The sequence below is a fragment of the Pseudopodoces humilis genome, chromosome 24, assembly GCF_049639895.1.
Source record: "Pseudopodoces humilis isolate 2021_Gansu_Grassland_sample_001 chromosome 24, ASM4963989v1, whole genome shotgun sequence".
NCBI lineage: Eukaryota > Metazoa > Chordata > Aves > Passeriformes > Paridae > Pseudopodoces > Pseudopodoces humilis.
In genome coordinates, this window is record NC_142223.1 from 7,148,898 (window position 1) to 7,162,406 (window position 13,509).

The 13,509-nt window shown below is 40.2% G+C and overlaps 1 protein-coding gene across 2 annotated transcripts in view; it reads left to right on the forward strand.

Moving 5' to 3' along the window:
• Nucleotides 1–13,509, forward strand: part of UBE4B (ubiquitination factor E4B) — a 42,882-nt gene that overhangs the window by 11,369 nt on the left and 18,004 nt on the right. The window contains exons 5-12 of one of the 2 annotated variants that reach the window (XM_014259209.2): nt 632–776; nt 1,590–1,818; nt 2,276–2,686; nt 3,534–3,647; nt 5,858–5,999; nt 6,492–6,592; nt 7,295–7,409; nt 8,964–9,047. In XM_014259209.2, the coding sequence (XP_014114684.1) occupies nt 632–776; nt 1,590–1,818; nt 2,276–2,686; nt 3,534–3,647; nt 5,858–5,999; nt 6,492–6,592; nt 7,295–7,409; nt 8,964–9,047 (1,341 nt within the window). The remainder of the gene's footprint in view (nt 1–631; nt 777–1,589; nt 1,819–2,275; nt 2,687–3,533; nt 3,648–5,857; nt 6,000–6,491; nt 6,593–7,294; nt 7,410–8,963; nt 9,048–13,509) is intronic. The other variant, XM_005530461.3, reaches the window with a different exon arrangement.

Below are 13,509 nucleotides of genomic sequence, written 5' to 3' on the forward strand. Positions count from 1 at the left end.
CCTTTGCAATACATCATTTTTTCAGGTGCCCACTCAAAGCTGCCTTAGGAGTACAAGAACTGACCTATAACCTTTGCCAGACGCTGTGTGGCAGCATTCTTGGTAGAGAAATTAGTTTTTCATTTTGAGCGCAGTTTACACCATGTTTCCTTCTTTGGAAGAAAGGGAAACAAGGCAAATTCTTGAGTCTTTTGTCTTGTCCTGACTTCATTCAAGTGAAAGATGTCTTTAACTTGGGCAAGATGTGAAGGAAAGAAAGAACAGAGGAAGCTTTTTTCTTCCTGTGCTTTCATTTTTACCAAAAAATCTTAAAGTATCTGTGGATAATGAAAATTTAAATCCCAAATTAATTTATTAAAGTAGACATAAGTATCTCAGTTGAATTTCACTTCTTACTATACAGTTTTGAATGTTACAGTTTTGGAAATTCTGCTGGGTATTTCTCCTACATCTTTTCTGCATCCCTTCAGGTGTTTTTTACAAATTTTGTCAAATGGACCAATATTCCTTCATGATTACACAAAATCTGCCGTTATGAGTTAAGCTGAAGCCTCTGAACAAAGATCTATACCTGACTGTACATTGACTAATACAAGTGCAAAGCAGGTGTTGATTGTTTTGTTCCTCCCAGGAACCTCTGTCGGGGTCAGAAGTGTCAGAGGAACAAGCTCTACAGCTGGTCTGTAAGATTTTCAGAGTCTCCTGGAAGGACCGAGACAGAGATGTTATTTTCCTGAATTCACTCTCTGCCCAGTTCAAGCAGAACCCAAAGGAAGGTGGGTACCTGAGCAGGAGGCACTGGCAGGGTTGTTCTTTTGAGTGGCATGTTTCCTATCTTTATTTTTGCCTTTTTATCCCTTTACTGCAATACCAGAGCCACCTACTTGTGGTCTTCGCTTAATTTCAACATCTGCTGTCAGCAGATGTAGCAGGAAATGGAATCTTGGAGCAGGAATGTGGGACTGATGGCTCATAGGTCCTGTTTTAATCAATTGCTCTCCTCTTGTTGGTTGTGTTTTTTGTCCTCAAACTAAAGTGCTGATCCAGAGCACATTGCTGCTAGAGTTTATTTTTCAGATGTTTTAATGAATTAATGGATTGTCTTGCATCATAGTAGACATCTAGCAGTTAATTTGATAAACCAAAAATTCTCGATTATTTTATGTAACAGAATGTAGATTCTGTTACCTGTAAAATAAAACCAAGACAATTGTTATTTTATGTGTGTGGGATATGTGCATGTTTTGTTTTCCTTTCTTTGACACAACTTATCCAGCTCAAAAGCAGAGTGGGAAAATGTGAGTGCAACACACAAGACAATTTTAGTAACTAACTATAGAAGCATTAGGTCATCTGTGATCTTCTGTGTCTTCCATAAAGGCTGTATTTGTTGCGTAGCTGTAATTCCAGAACTTAGGTTAATATAGACAGTGATAATTACAGATTGTGTCAGTGGGTTGTTTTTGCCAAAACCAGGACTCAATTCACTGAAGTCTCTTTCTGTCCTTTTTCCCTCTGCTAATGTGTACACCTGACTCTTGTGTAGATGAAGACGGAGGTGAGGATATTAATTCTCTTCTTCTTAACAGTGTTTTCAGATTTTAAGGACTTGATTGGGCAGATTTTGATGGAAGTGCTGATGATGTCCACCCAGGCAAGGGATGAGAACCCCTTTGCCAGCCTGACAGCCACCTCCCAACCCATTGCTGCAGCTGCCCGCTCTCCTGACAGAAGCCTGATCTTAAACATGGGCTCCAACCCTGGAAGCAGCCCCATGTTCTGTAATGTGGGCTCCTTTGGTTCCAGCTCGTTATCCAGGTGACTCCTGATTGTAGCTGAATGCTGATTTCACTTGAATACTGATTGGTAGACTAGAAGAGAGAAAAGGGCATAGAAGTGTCCCAAAAACAATAAATAGAATGGACTTTAAAAGTTTTTCACACTATTTCATGTAAGTGTCCCTCCATTTCACCATTTTTGATTACACTGTCATGGCTAGGAGTGTATTTGATAGATTCAAGCCACATAACTGTTTTCTGCTGAGTAGTATCCCTAACTTGCTTCATGAAGGCCATGATTTTTAAAAGTGTGTAGATTGTGACATAGTTTTATTCAACAACAGTAGAATAATGTGTGTGAGCTGCAGAAATATTGCTGAAGAATCATCAGAAGGGCAAGAACTTCTCTTGCTCATTTGATCTTTTTCACCCTTTTTCTGCATATCCTAAATTGTTGCTTTTTTTTTTTTTTTCTTTTTCCCCTGTAACTGGTTTAGTCTCTATGGGACTAGTCCAGCTCCTCCTACCAATTTCACAAGCTATGTACCAATGACTGGTTCATCTCTTACCCCACCAGCCAGTTCAGTTGCCACCCCAGCAGTGGCTCCCATTTCTGTCAGCTCTCAGCTGCCAGCAGCCAGCCCCTCGTGGACACATCCTTGCTCTCCGCGGTACCGCCCTTACACCGTGGCCCATGCCGGAGGCTCTGCTGCTTCTGCCACCCCGCGCTCCTTGGGCATTTCCATCCCATCTAGTTCTCCAGGTCCTCCAGCCATGGCTGCTGGCCCTCCAGCCATACCAGTCATCACATCCAGACACAGGCCCCCAGCCATGGGTCCACCTTTGTTTACTGCTTCACCCGGTGCCTTGCGCAGGCGTCCTTCCTTACAGAGCAGGATCCCTCCTAGGTATTACACAAGAGCAGAGTGTGTTTGGTGTGTGCTCTGCAGGGTGTGGCATCAGCATGCTCTATGGAAGAACTTATGTTTGTGCTGAGCTCACCCTACTCACCCCCAGTCGATTTCTGCGTTTGGGTTTGTGCTAATACCTTGACTTGCTAACCAGGCGTCCTTGACCTGCTTGTGTGTGTTTGAGGTGTGATGGAATTACGTTAAAGGTAGCAATGAGGTTTTAATTTCTTCCTCTTCGTAGATCCATTCCAGTTAAACCATAAATGTTCTGTTCAGTTGCTGCTGCTGGATGGTAAACCACATAAAACTCCTGCTCCAAAATCAGTTTTCTCAGTAGGGCCTTAGTTTGTTGAATGCTGTTACTTGCTGGACTGGGTTGGATTCAATTCCCTGGTACACAGATTTAAATTACAGATCAGCATATTTCGGCATGCCAAGCAAAGTACCACTGTTCTTCCTCTTTTGGCTGTTCCTGGAATCCCTCGTTCCTGCAGGAGGGAGAAACAAAGACACAAGGTTTTGAGACCAGGGCTTTAAAGTCATTAGCTTAGAACTGTAATATTTATTATTCAGTCATGTCTAAACATTTCACTTCAGCCCTAATTTTTATTTGGTCTCAAAATTTTTTTCAATTTTTGGGTTGTAAATGTGTGGTGTTGATGATACCTGAGTAACTTGTAGTAGTATAACGGAGCATGTTAGTATGGTCCTGGTTTTACTAACATGGAGTTACCTGTTGTTTGCATGTTTAGAGAAGATGATTTTTGATAGACCTAAAAAGAAAAGCTACCATTTACTTCTGGCTTAAAAAATCTGATGGCCTCTTCCATTTTTGTTGTGGTAGTTTATACGACAACCCTTTCTCCCTCCTCCTTCTTGCTGTTTCTGATGTGTCTGAGGACAGTAGTGATGAAGAAAATGAAGACGATGATTTTTCTTGTGTCCAGTTTGGGTCCAGGTATTGGAGAATGTAACCTGCATGTTTGGTTGTTTAGGAACTAACAGCCTGTGTAGTGTCAAGTGATCTTCAGAGTAATTTGGGGAACGACTGAAGCCGAGGATGTGACTTGGCTGGCTCGTTAAATTGGTGTGTAAACATGTGTAATGAGTGCAGTTAGTCAGCTCTCCTTTGGAGACATGACTAAGGGAAATGTTCATCATACAGTCTGCCAGGCCTAATGAATGTGGTTCTGAGATGATGTTTGAGTGGAGCTTCTCTTGGGCTGTGTGAATAGAAGGAATAGTATTCACCTGTGGCTGTAATTTGAAATCCCTGGTACATCATGTGCGTGTTTTCCTATGAAAAACTGGAAAATGAGGACAAAGGTTAACATGCACCTTCCAAGCATCATCTCCTCTTTTCTACTCTGGTCTGATTTCAGGAGAGTGAACTCGATAGCACAGCTGTAGCAGGGCTTTGTGTATGTGGAATTTAGGATTATTTTCCCCACTGTTTTGTTTAGCTTTTACCCTGTTGATGACTCAATCCAAATATTGGATTGAGTTGCCAAGCTTTGGATAGGGTTTCTGCTGTGCTTCAGGGATTTTAGTGTGTGTATCGTGTCCTGGCATTTTTCAGACAGCAGTAAGTTGTTAGAATATAAACACAGTGGCTGTGCAGCTATGCAACAACTGGTATGCTGAAAACACCAAGGCATTGAATGTGCATGAAGGATGTATGAGCTTTGTGTTGGAATAGTTGGAGTTACTGCTGCAGTGAAATCTTCAGTAGAATGACTGCAGAACTAGTGGGTTTTCATATAAATTTATGTTCTTAAAAGAGTATTCTTTAAGCTGGATGTGAGAAGACAAGGGGTTTATAAAAGAGACCATTAAAAAAAACCCATATGCATGATTTTATGGTTACTGAGCACTGTTTCAATAGAACTGTGTTTTACATGGATTAGTTTTAATTGAATAACTGAAAACATCTCTCTGCAAACAGACATTGCTGCTATTAGAATGTTGTGTTTGTTAAGCATCTGGTAGCTCAGCATGTGAACAGTAATAACCTTTTCTGGATTTATTGGTTGGACTGTAAAGTTTGCACAATAGATTTGTATGCTTCAATTATAGAAATGTAAATTATTTTACAGTTTAAAGGGAATTCCAATTCTGACAGTGTGTAGTTTTAAATACGTTTTTAAAAAGCTGCATTTAAGGAAACCAGTAGTCTTATTTTCAAGTTTAAGATCTGGGGCTTATAAATTGGTCTTCATTCAAATCTGTCATGACTGTACACAGACTTTTCTTGGAGAATTGCAGCAGACCATCCAAGTAATTGCTGGTTTTTAGATTACATTTATATAAAGTGAATATATTATATCTTTAGTCTCTTGTGCAAAATGAGGGTGTTGCTTTTAATTAGCTTTGTCAAGCTGTTATGTGAGAAGAATTTTGTTGAGATGACAAGTCTGAGATTCGGAGTTGTGGGTCTGTTCTCACTTTTGTGTTAAATTTCTCTCATCTTGAGGATGGTTTTGGTTTTGGTGGGTTTAGTTTTTGTGTTTACAGTATCAGTGTTTTCTTTTCCCCACTGAGGCTGTGCTACTTAATGAAATGATGTATTTTACTGAACTGAAATGAACTGAAGTAAAATGATCTTGAATGAAGGAGTGTCAAAGGCAGCATTAGCAGCTTGGATGTATTACCTCTGTTTTATTGATTCTTCTTCCTTAGCGCACCAGAAGTGGTTGTGTGTATCCCTGTCTGTCAGCTCAGGTCTTTTCTCAGCAGTGGGAGGCTCCTGCCTCCTGTGGTTTGGTGGTGTTAACAGAATTTTGACATTTCTGCCATTCTGAGTGGTGGTGCAGAAGGGTTGTGGTGTCCTGAGTGTCAGGTACTGCTCAAAGGCTGTTTTGTTTTCTGTTTGCTGCGTTGTGAGATCAGGATTTACTGACTCCCATCACTTATGCACCTTGTGGCTGTGTTTCAGACTTAATAAGGCATTTACAGCTCTGAACTTCAGGGCTGGACAAGCTGTTATGTGGAGAGCTCTCCACAGATGACAGAAATGACCTGAATTATCACAGAAATGACCTGAACCACTGAACCATGTGTGTGATGGGATGGAGTGTTGAGAGCATTGACAGAGGAGTGTTCATGAATTGTTTGCGCACAAGTGACAAACTCTACCTAATGCTTTGTTTCTGATGTTGTGTTTTGAAGTGTGGGAGGCTCTGGCAGCTCGAGTGTTTCCGATTCCTGCAGTGACCACTTCACCATTGAAAACTGTAAGGAGACAGAGATGCTGAACTACCTCATTGAGTGTTTTGACAGAGTTGGAATAGAGGAGAGAAAAGCACCAAAGGTATGTTTCAGATGAGTGAGGTTGTATCAGTGCTGTCACAAACACTGCTCTGACTTATTAGTGGGGAAAGTTGGTGGGAAGATACTTCTTGATAGCTTTGTTGTAGAAATAGATTTATTGAATTTATTGGGGCCCTTTGACTCTTGTTAATTCATCAAATTTGAGTGATGCATATATTTTATATCTCTTAATTAAGCACTCCTAGAAATCATCCTTCCCCTTTCAATCTACAACATTTTATCCAAGTTTACTCCGTGTAAAACATTTTTGTGAGATCAGCTCCCTGTCAGTGTTCTGTATTCTACTCCAGGATTTTGCTTCTGGAGAAAAAACTACCAACACTATTAATAAATAATCTGGAAGGTTTTAACTGGAGTAGTTCTAATCTTAGTGTGCATATTGCATTTTTACTGCACAAATAAATGTATCATCTTTCCTGTGTGTTCTGTATTTAATTTCTGGTTTGTATTAAAATAAAGTTATTTTTATCAGATGTGTAGCCAGCCAACAGTTAGCCAGTTACTGAGCAACATCCGATCCCAGTGCATTTCACATGCTGCTTTGGTGCTACAGGGATCCTTAACACAACCAAGGTAAATCCAGCTGATGTTAATCATGGGAGTTAGACTGTCCCAGGATCCTTTTTTCCTTCTGAGGATTGGATAAGAAAACTAAGATCAGTTGTTGGAGTAGGAGAAATATGTGCCAGTGGGATAGTTTGTTACTTCACAAGTGATGAGTTGGTGGGGAGCAGTTTGAGTGCTTTCTAACTGTATTTGGGTAAAATCAGCCAGGGTGATGTGAACAGTTTAAATGGGGGATCAGGAACTGAGAAGAGAAGAGACACTTCTTTCAAAATGCTAGGAAGCAGTTAAAAGTGATTTTAAAAGTAATGACTCCATTAATTCAGAAAAGACTAATATTATGTTATTTTTTAATCTGGAAAAACACATAAAAAAAGATACTGTTCCTTCACCAGTTAAGCTTTTTCTAAGTTGAGCTTTACAAAGGGTTTATTTAATTAGAGGGTTAGAAGGAGGGTTACAGAGAAGCTGTTGTTTCCTTCCAGCATGGTTAACTGAAGTGTGATGTTGGCAGCAGCATCTGTTTGAGAATAACCTTTCCCCAAGTAACTTGAGCAGACAAGAATAGTTACTTCTGAAAGGAATAGATGTATCCAGACATTGATAATGTGCTTGCAGACACATCCTTGCATGTGACTGCTCTGACGTTTTTGGAAATACCACTGCAGATAATCAGTAGATTTTAATTTTTTTTTTTTAATGCAAATTAAGGTCATTGCAGCAGCAGTCTTTGCTGGTACCATATATGCTGTGTAGGAATCTCCCGTTTGGCTTCATTCAAGAACTGGTGAGAACAACTTACCAGGATGAAGAGGTGTTCAAACAGGTAAGGCATGGATAACAAATAGCTGTAGTGCATGGTTTTATAATTTGCAGTATCCAAGAGAGTGGATTTCCAGACGTTTAGTCTTGTAGTTCTCTATCCATTACCTCTAGGACTAGCAGCCTGTTAATGCAATTGGAGTTTGGTTTTGTTCTTTCTTAAACTCATTTAGCATTTTGTGGAAAAGGCTGACTTCCAGTATTTGCTGGATCCAAGTATTAAAAGTGCATTTGCTGATAAGCAGCAGCGCTAACAGAGGGGTGGACTGCTTGGAATGTGCAGGCATATGTTGCAAGATTGATCTTGGTTTTCATCCTTGTGTACAAAATTCCTAAAAATATATGTGTTAAGACAGTAATGTTCTGTAATCCTACTCAGATTTATGGTGTTTTCCATCTTGCAATCTTTACCCTTCCTTGCGTCTTTAATAATAATTTGTGTCTAAGGTGCTAAGAACACTTTACAAGTCCTAGTCCAGTAATTCTTCATGTTTACAGAGGAAATGACTGAGAAACATGAGATGGTCTGTTCTGTGTGTCAGAGTAGCTCACTGAGACAATAAATAATTAAGATACAAAACTAGCAAACTTCTAGCCTGTATACTGTAAAGCAGATCAGTAAGGTTGTAATTGTGTTTAATTAGCACTCCCATAGTATGGTGTGATTTGGCTGCAGAGGGGCCTTTGAAATGGCATTTGACCCTTCCAGTTTTGCAAAGAATGACATTGGATAATTCTTATGTGTAGTGCAAGTAACTGTTAACAATTTGTATTTCTGTCTGGACTCCTTTTAGTAGAGGTTCATGTAATTGAAAGTATATTTGAGACTGATAAAAGCAGTTTTAAAAGCGTTAGAGGTCCTGCCCTGGAGAAGAGAAGCATTCCTGGAGCTGAAGCACATGGCCACCAGAATAGTGCTTTTCTGGAATATGATTTAACATTTTTTTGTCTCTTCACAGGAGCAACACAATATACTTTAAAATTCAGTGGGACTCCTGTTGTTGTTGTTGCAAAATTACTATGGGTTTATTTTGTGAGGGTGTAGTTGTCAGAACTGTGTGATTGGGACTTACTAAATAGGTATAATTACTTCTGATTAATAAGTTCCTGTCAAGTCACTTCCTCTTTCCTAACAACCCTTGAGTGCTGCTTATTATCTTTACCAACTTACACATCATGCAAAATCAGAGCTGTATTATTGCCCCAAGTGTGCAGACAAATAAATTATTCCCCATTTGGGCAGTAGGTTGTTGGACATCTGTACAGAACTCGTGCTCTTGTTTGTGTCTACAACACACAGAGATCACGCAGGGAACTCAATGGAGTAACACCCCATTTCTGAGACTACAGCAGACAAGTTGGGTTTTAGTTTTTAATACTCTCTAAAGCCTTCAGGCTTAACTGATACAAAGTAAAAAAAAAAAAAAAATCTTAGTTTTTTGTTTTGTGTAAGTTGTACTGTTTGAAGAATGAACAGGCATTTCATGCTTTGTATGGCAATAGAGTAATTTGATTGTTTCCTGTTCTTTAGTGAAGTAATTCACTTGTGTTTTTACAGATCTTTATTCCCATCTTACAAGGCCTGGCTGTGGCTTCCAAAGAGTGCTCCCTCGATAGTGACAATTTTAAATATCCCCTTATGGTAAGGACTGTCCATTTCTACAAGCAGTTTCTTTATGTTCACTGGTAATATGCAGATTCAAAGCAAGATAACATTTCAATATTTAGGGGATTCTTTTTGGTTAGTGGATTGCTGTTAAACTCTGTTGGAAGATTAATGGGGCATGAGATGTGTAAAGAACATTAAAAATTCAATAGAGTGTGAGGCCAGTAATGTCTTAAGCTTAATGAAGGCTGCTTGTATAGTGGACTACTCAAATGTTTGTGTGTATTACTTTATATAAAATTAATCAAATGTATGGATGTCATCATGCTTAACTATAATACTGTGGATGGTTGTACAATCTCAATAAACTTCTCTCAATTTAAGTCTGGGAGTAACATCCAATATCCAATATCCATACCACTGTATGTGAGGAAACTCAAGTAGGTAGCATTAAACCCCAAATTATTTGAATTGGAGTCTATCTACTGAGAAAAATATCTTAATATTCCCGGGCTGAAAGGCCGAGGGGGTTATTTTTAGTCTTTTTAAAATTCTTACTTTAGTCCTAGGTTTGCTTCCCTCCTACTGCTTTTATTGACAAAACAAACCAGCCTTTTGCAAGGTGTGTTTGGCTACCAAAGAGCAAGTTGGATTCTTGGTAAATTGAGCATTGTCAACACCTTTGGATCCTTTTAGGATCTTCAGTGTATGATGCCAAAAAAAGCTGTTGCATCTCAGGTTTAATTTGTACTTAAGGAAGTCAGCTGGACTGGGGTGCTGCAAGTCAAACTGACTAAGTAACTCTGGTACTTTACAAAAAACGTTAATTTTGTTGCATCGTGTTTTCCTGCTCTTCTGTTATCCTCCCAGTCTGTGAACTGCTACAGATTTGGCTGTTGGCTGCAAAGAGGGACTACTTGAAAATGAGTCTGTTACTTCTAGTTGGCACAGTGTGCAACAAAAGGATGGAACAGTAGTTACTCACTGTAGTATAACTGAGGAGTGAGAACATGTAACACAGGACGAGTGGGACAGCCAGCAGTATCTTTGTGTTTCCAGAATTCTCTGTTATGACTGCTGCTTCTTTCTGTGCTGCAGTTGAAAGTGAGCTGCAGATCTTGGATAGGATTCTTTGTTCCTGGCTTCTGTGTTCATTTGACGTTTTTCCACTCTGATTCAGAAGACAAAGGCCTTGGTGTATGGATTGAACAATTGCTCCATTTATTGTTGTTACTGGTTTTGTTGCCCGATCCGAAGAAAACACAAACAACCGAAGTCATTTATGCGGTGCTTTATTGAGGGCCCGGGAGCCTGTGGACTAGCGTCCAAAGACAGAGCCCCATTTCACAGAAAAATCACAGGGTTTTTATATGTTTTCTACACGATTTCTTCATCACCATAATTTCTTAATTCTCTCTCACTACCTGGTACGACTATCTCCCTGACATTTAAATTTTGCCAAAAGTACATTCCTAGATTATCTCCTAGTTACACTGCTTACTTTGCAATATCTGCCGTATAGTTCATCTGCAGGTTACATGTGGCCTACCAAGCCTTAGCATAACTACTACTAATGTCAAACCAATGCTAACTAATACAGTTTATTGAACCAAATGGCAACAATTCCCCCCCTTTTGAGCATTCTTCAATCTTCTGCAAGAATGCTCAACTCTTAGTTATCGTTGGTTCTTTCAAATGCTGGATTATCCTGCCCAACGACATCTTCATACTTCGGAGGAGGTCGGCGTCTTTCATTGAGGCGTACCTCATTGGTTCTTGTCAAGGCTTTTATCACTCTTCTGGTGCGTCTTGTTTCTTTTTCGATGACTCCTAGAACACACTTATAGGCTAACCAAACGATTAATGACAAAACTACAAATAACAGAATGTACTGTACTATTGACGAAACCTATCCAGAAACCTGAAGTCCTAAGGACTCAAATATAGCTCTGATCCAATTATGTTGTGCTTCTTTTTCAATTTCTCTTGTTTTGGATTCAATCGTTTCTAATTGAGAAATATCTTTTTCTACTTCAATGGTCACATTTGGAATATGGATGCAGCAATGGTCAATTTTCGTTTTTAGATATTGACACACACCACGCTCTTTTAACAATAGCATATCTAGTGCCATCCTGTTCTGTAAAGTCATTCGGGATGTGGCTTGTAATTGCAAATTCATGTCTTTAAATCCTTTAATTGTTTGATTCATCCACTCCACCTGACTACTCGACTGAGGTCGCCAAGGGGTGTGTAAGTCCCAAGATATGTCTAACATCCTGGCCACCTCTTGTACTATTCCTGCTGTAAAGTGTGGGCCTCTATCTGATGACAGTCCTAACGGTACCCCAAATCTTGGAATAATTTCCTTCAACAGTGTTTTGACCACTTCCTTTGCCTGATTGGTGCGACAAGGAAAGGCCTCAGGTCATCCTGAAAAAGTGCATACATACACTAAAAGATACTTAAAGTTCTGTGCTTTCGGTAATTCTGAAAAATCTACTTGCCAGTAATCTCCTGGTTCTGGTCTCACTTGTAATTTCTCTAACTAAATCTGTTTCTTAATTATTGGGTTATTCTTCAAACAAGTTGAACACATGGCATTCACCCGTTTTGCCAATGTTAACTTCTGGTTAGAAATTACTTCTCTTTTTAGAAATGTTACCAATGCCTCTGCTCCCCAATGGCATTTATTATGTTCCGTCTCTAAGATGGCTTTCATAATTCGGGTGGGAACTACAATTTGTCCCATGATTGTTACATACCATCTAGTTGCATTCTTTTGCGCTTTCAGCAGCGATGCTAGTTTTTCATCATCCGGGGAATACTTCGGTTCCTGAATTAAATGTGGAGTTACAGGACTCACCTTAGTGGGTATCAGGGCCATTTGGGTCCACACTTCTCTGGCCGCTTCTCATGCTGTGACATCAGCTAATTTGTTTCCTCGATATATTTTTCCTTCCTCCTTCTGGTGACCTCTCACATGCATTATTGCAACCTTTTTAGGTTGGTGTACTGCATCTAGCAAGGCTAGAATTTCAGTTCTATACTTGATAGTAGTTCCTTGGGAGTTCAATAACCCTCGTTCTTTCCACAAGGCGCCATGAATGTGCACAACCCCAAAAGCATATTTAGAATCAGTCCATATATTCACTTTCTTTCCAGAACTTAACATTAGGGCTCTAGTGAGTCCAATGATCTCGGCTCGCTGAGCTGATGTTCCAGGAGCCAAAGCTTTTGCTTCCACTACAGTGGTAACTGTTACCACTGCATATCCCGCATACCTGGTACCGTTTTCTACAAAGCTGGACCCGTCGGTGAACAGTTCCCAATCCGGATCCTCCATTGGAACATCTTTCAAATCCATTCGGCTGGCATACACTTGTTCAATCACCTCCATGCAGTCATGTGCTAATTCTCCTTCTTCCTGCTCACTGCGGAGAAATTCTGCTGGGTTAACATGATTAGTCATTTTTAGATCTACATCATCCTGTTCTCTCAGAATTGCTTGGTATTGCAGCATTCTGCTGGATGAAAGCCAGTGACCCCCCCTTTTGTTCCAAGACTGCCAGTACCATGCGAGGCACAAATACCTCTATTTTCCTTCCCAAAGTCAATTTCCTGGCTTCCTGGATGAGGATCACTGTGGCCGTAACTGCCCGCCAGCATGGAGGCCAACCAGCACTTACTGTATCTAGTTTGCTTCGAGAAATACCCTACCGGGCGTTTCCAGGAACCAAGTCTCTGAGCTAGCACTCCCATGCCAATTTTCTGTCTCTCATTCACATACAACTGAAAGTCCTTGTTTAAATCTGGAAGGCTAATGCCGGAGCTTCTTTCAATGCCTGTTTCAAGTCTTCAAAGGCCTTTTTCCTCTGTCGATTCCAGCTCAACTGCGGTTCTTTCAACGCTTCATATAATGGTTTAGCTAGAAGTCCAAAATTCAGAATCTACAGCCTGCACCACCCTACCATTCCTAGAAAGGACCTTAGTTCTTGATGGTTCCTGGGAAGGGGAATAGCACAAATAGCTTCCACTCGATTGACTCCCAACCGTCTCTGGCCTTGGGTGATTTCACATCCCAAATATATTACACTTTCTTTTATCAGCTGTGCTTTTTCTTTTGACACTCGGTAGCCAGCTTGGCCCAGCATATTCAACAGAGCAATAGTCAATTTCAGACACATTCCTTTTTCTGCTGTCGCTAAAAAGATATCATCCACATACTGGAGAATGACATAAGAGGAAGGTAACTCTCTTACCTCAGCAGTCGACCATTCTACCAATTCATTGGCCAATTGATTTCCAAATAAGGTAGGGCTGTTTTTGAATCCTTGCGGCAGTCGAGACACAGGTGAGCTGTCCTCTTTCTTCCAGTATCAGGACTCTCCCATTCAAAGGCAAAATATTTCCTGCTTTCCAATGCCAGAGGGATGCAGAAGAAAGCATCTTTCAAATCAATAACAGAGAACCATTTAAATGTTTCTGACACAGATGT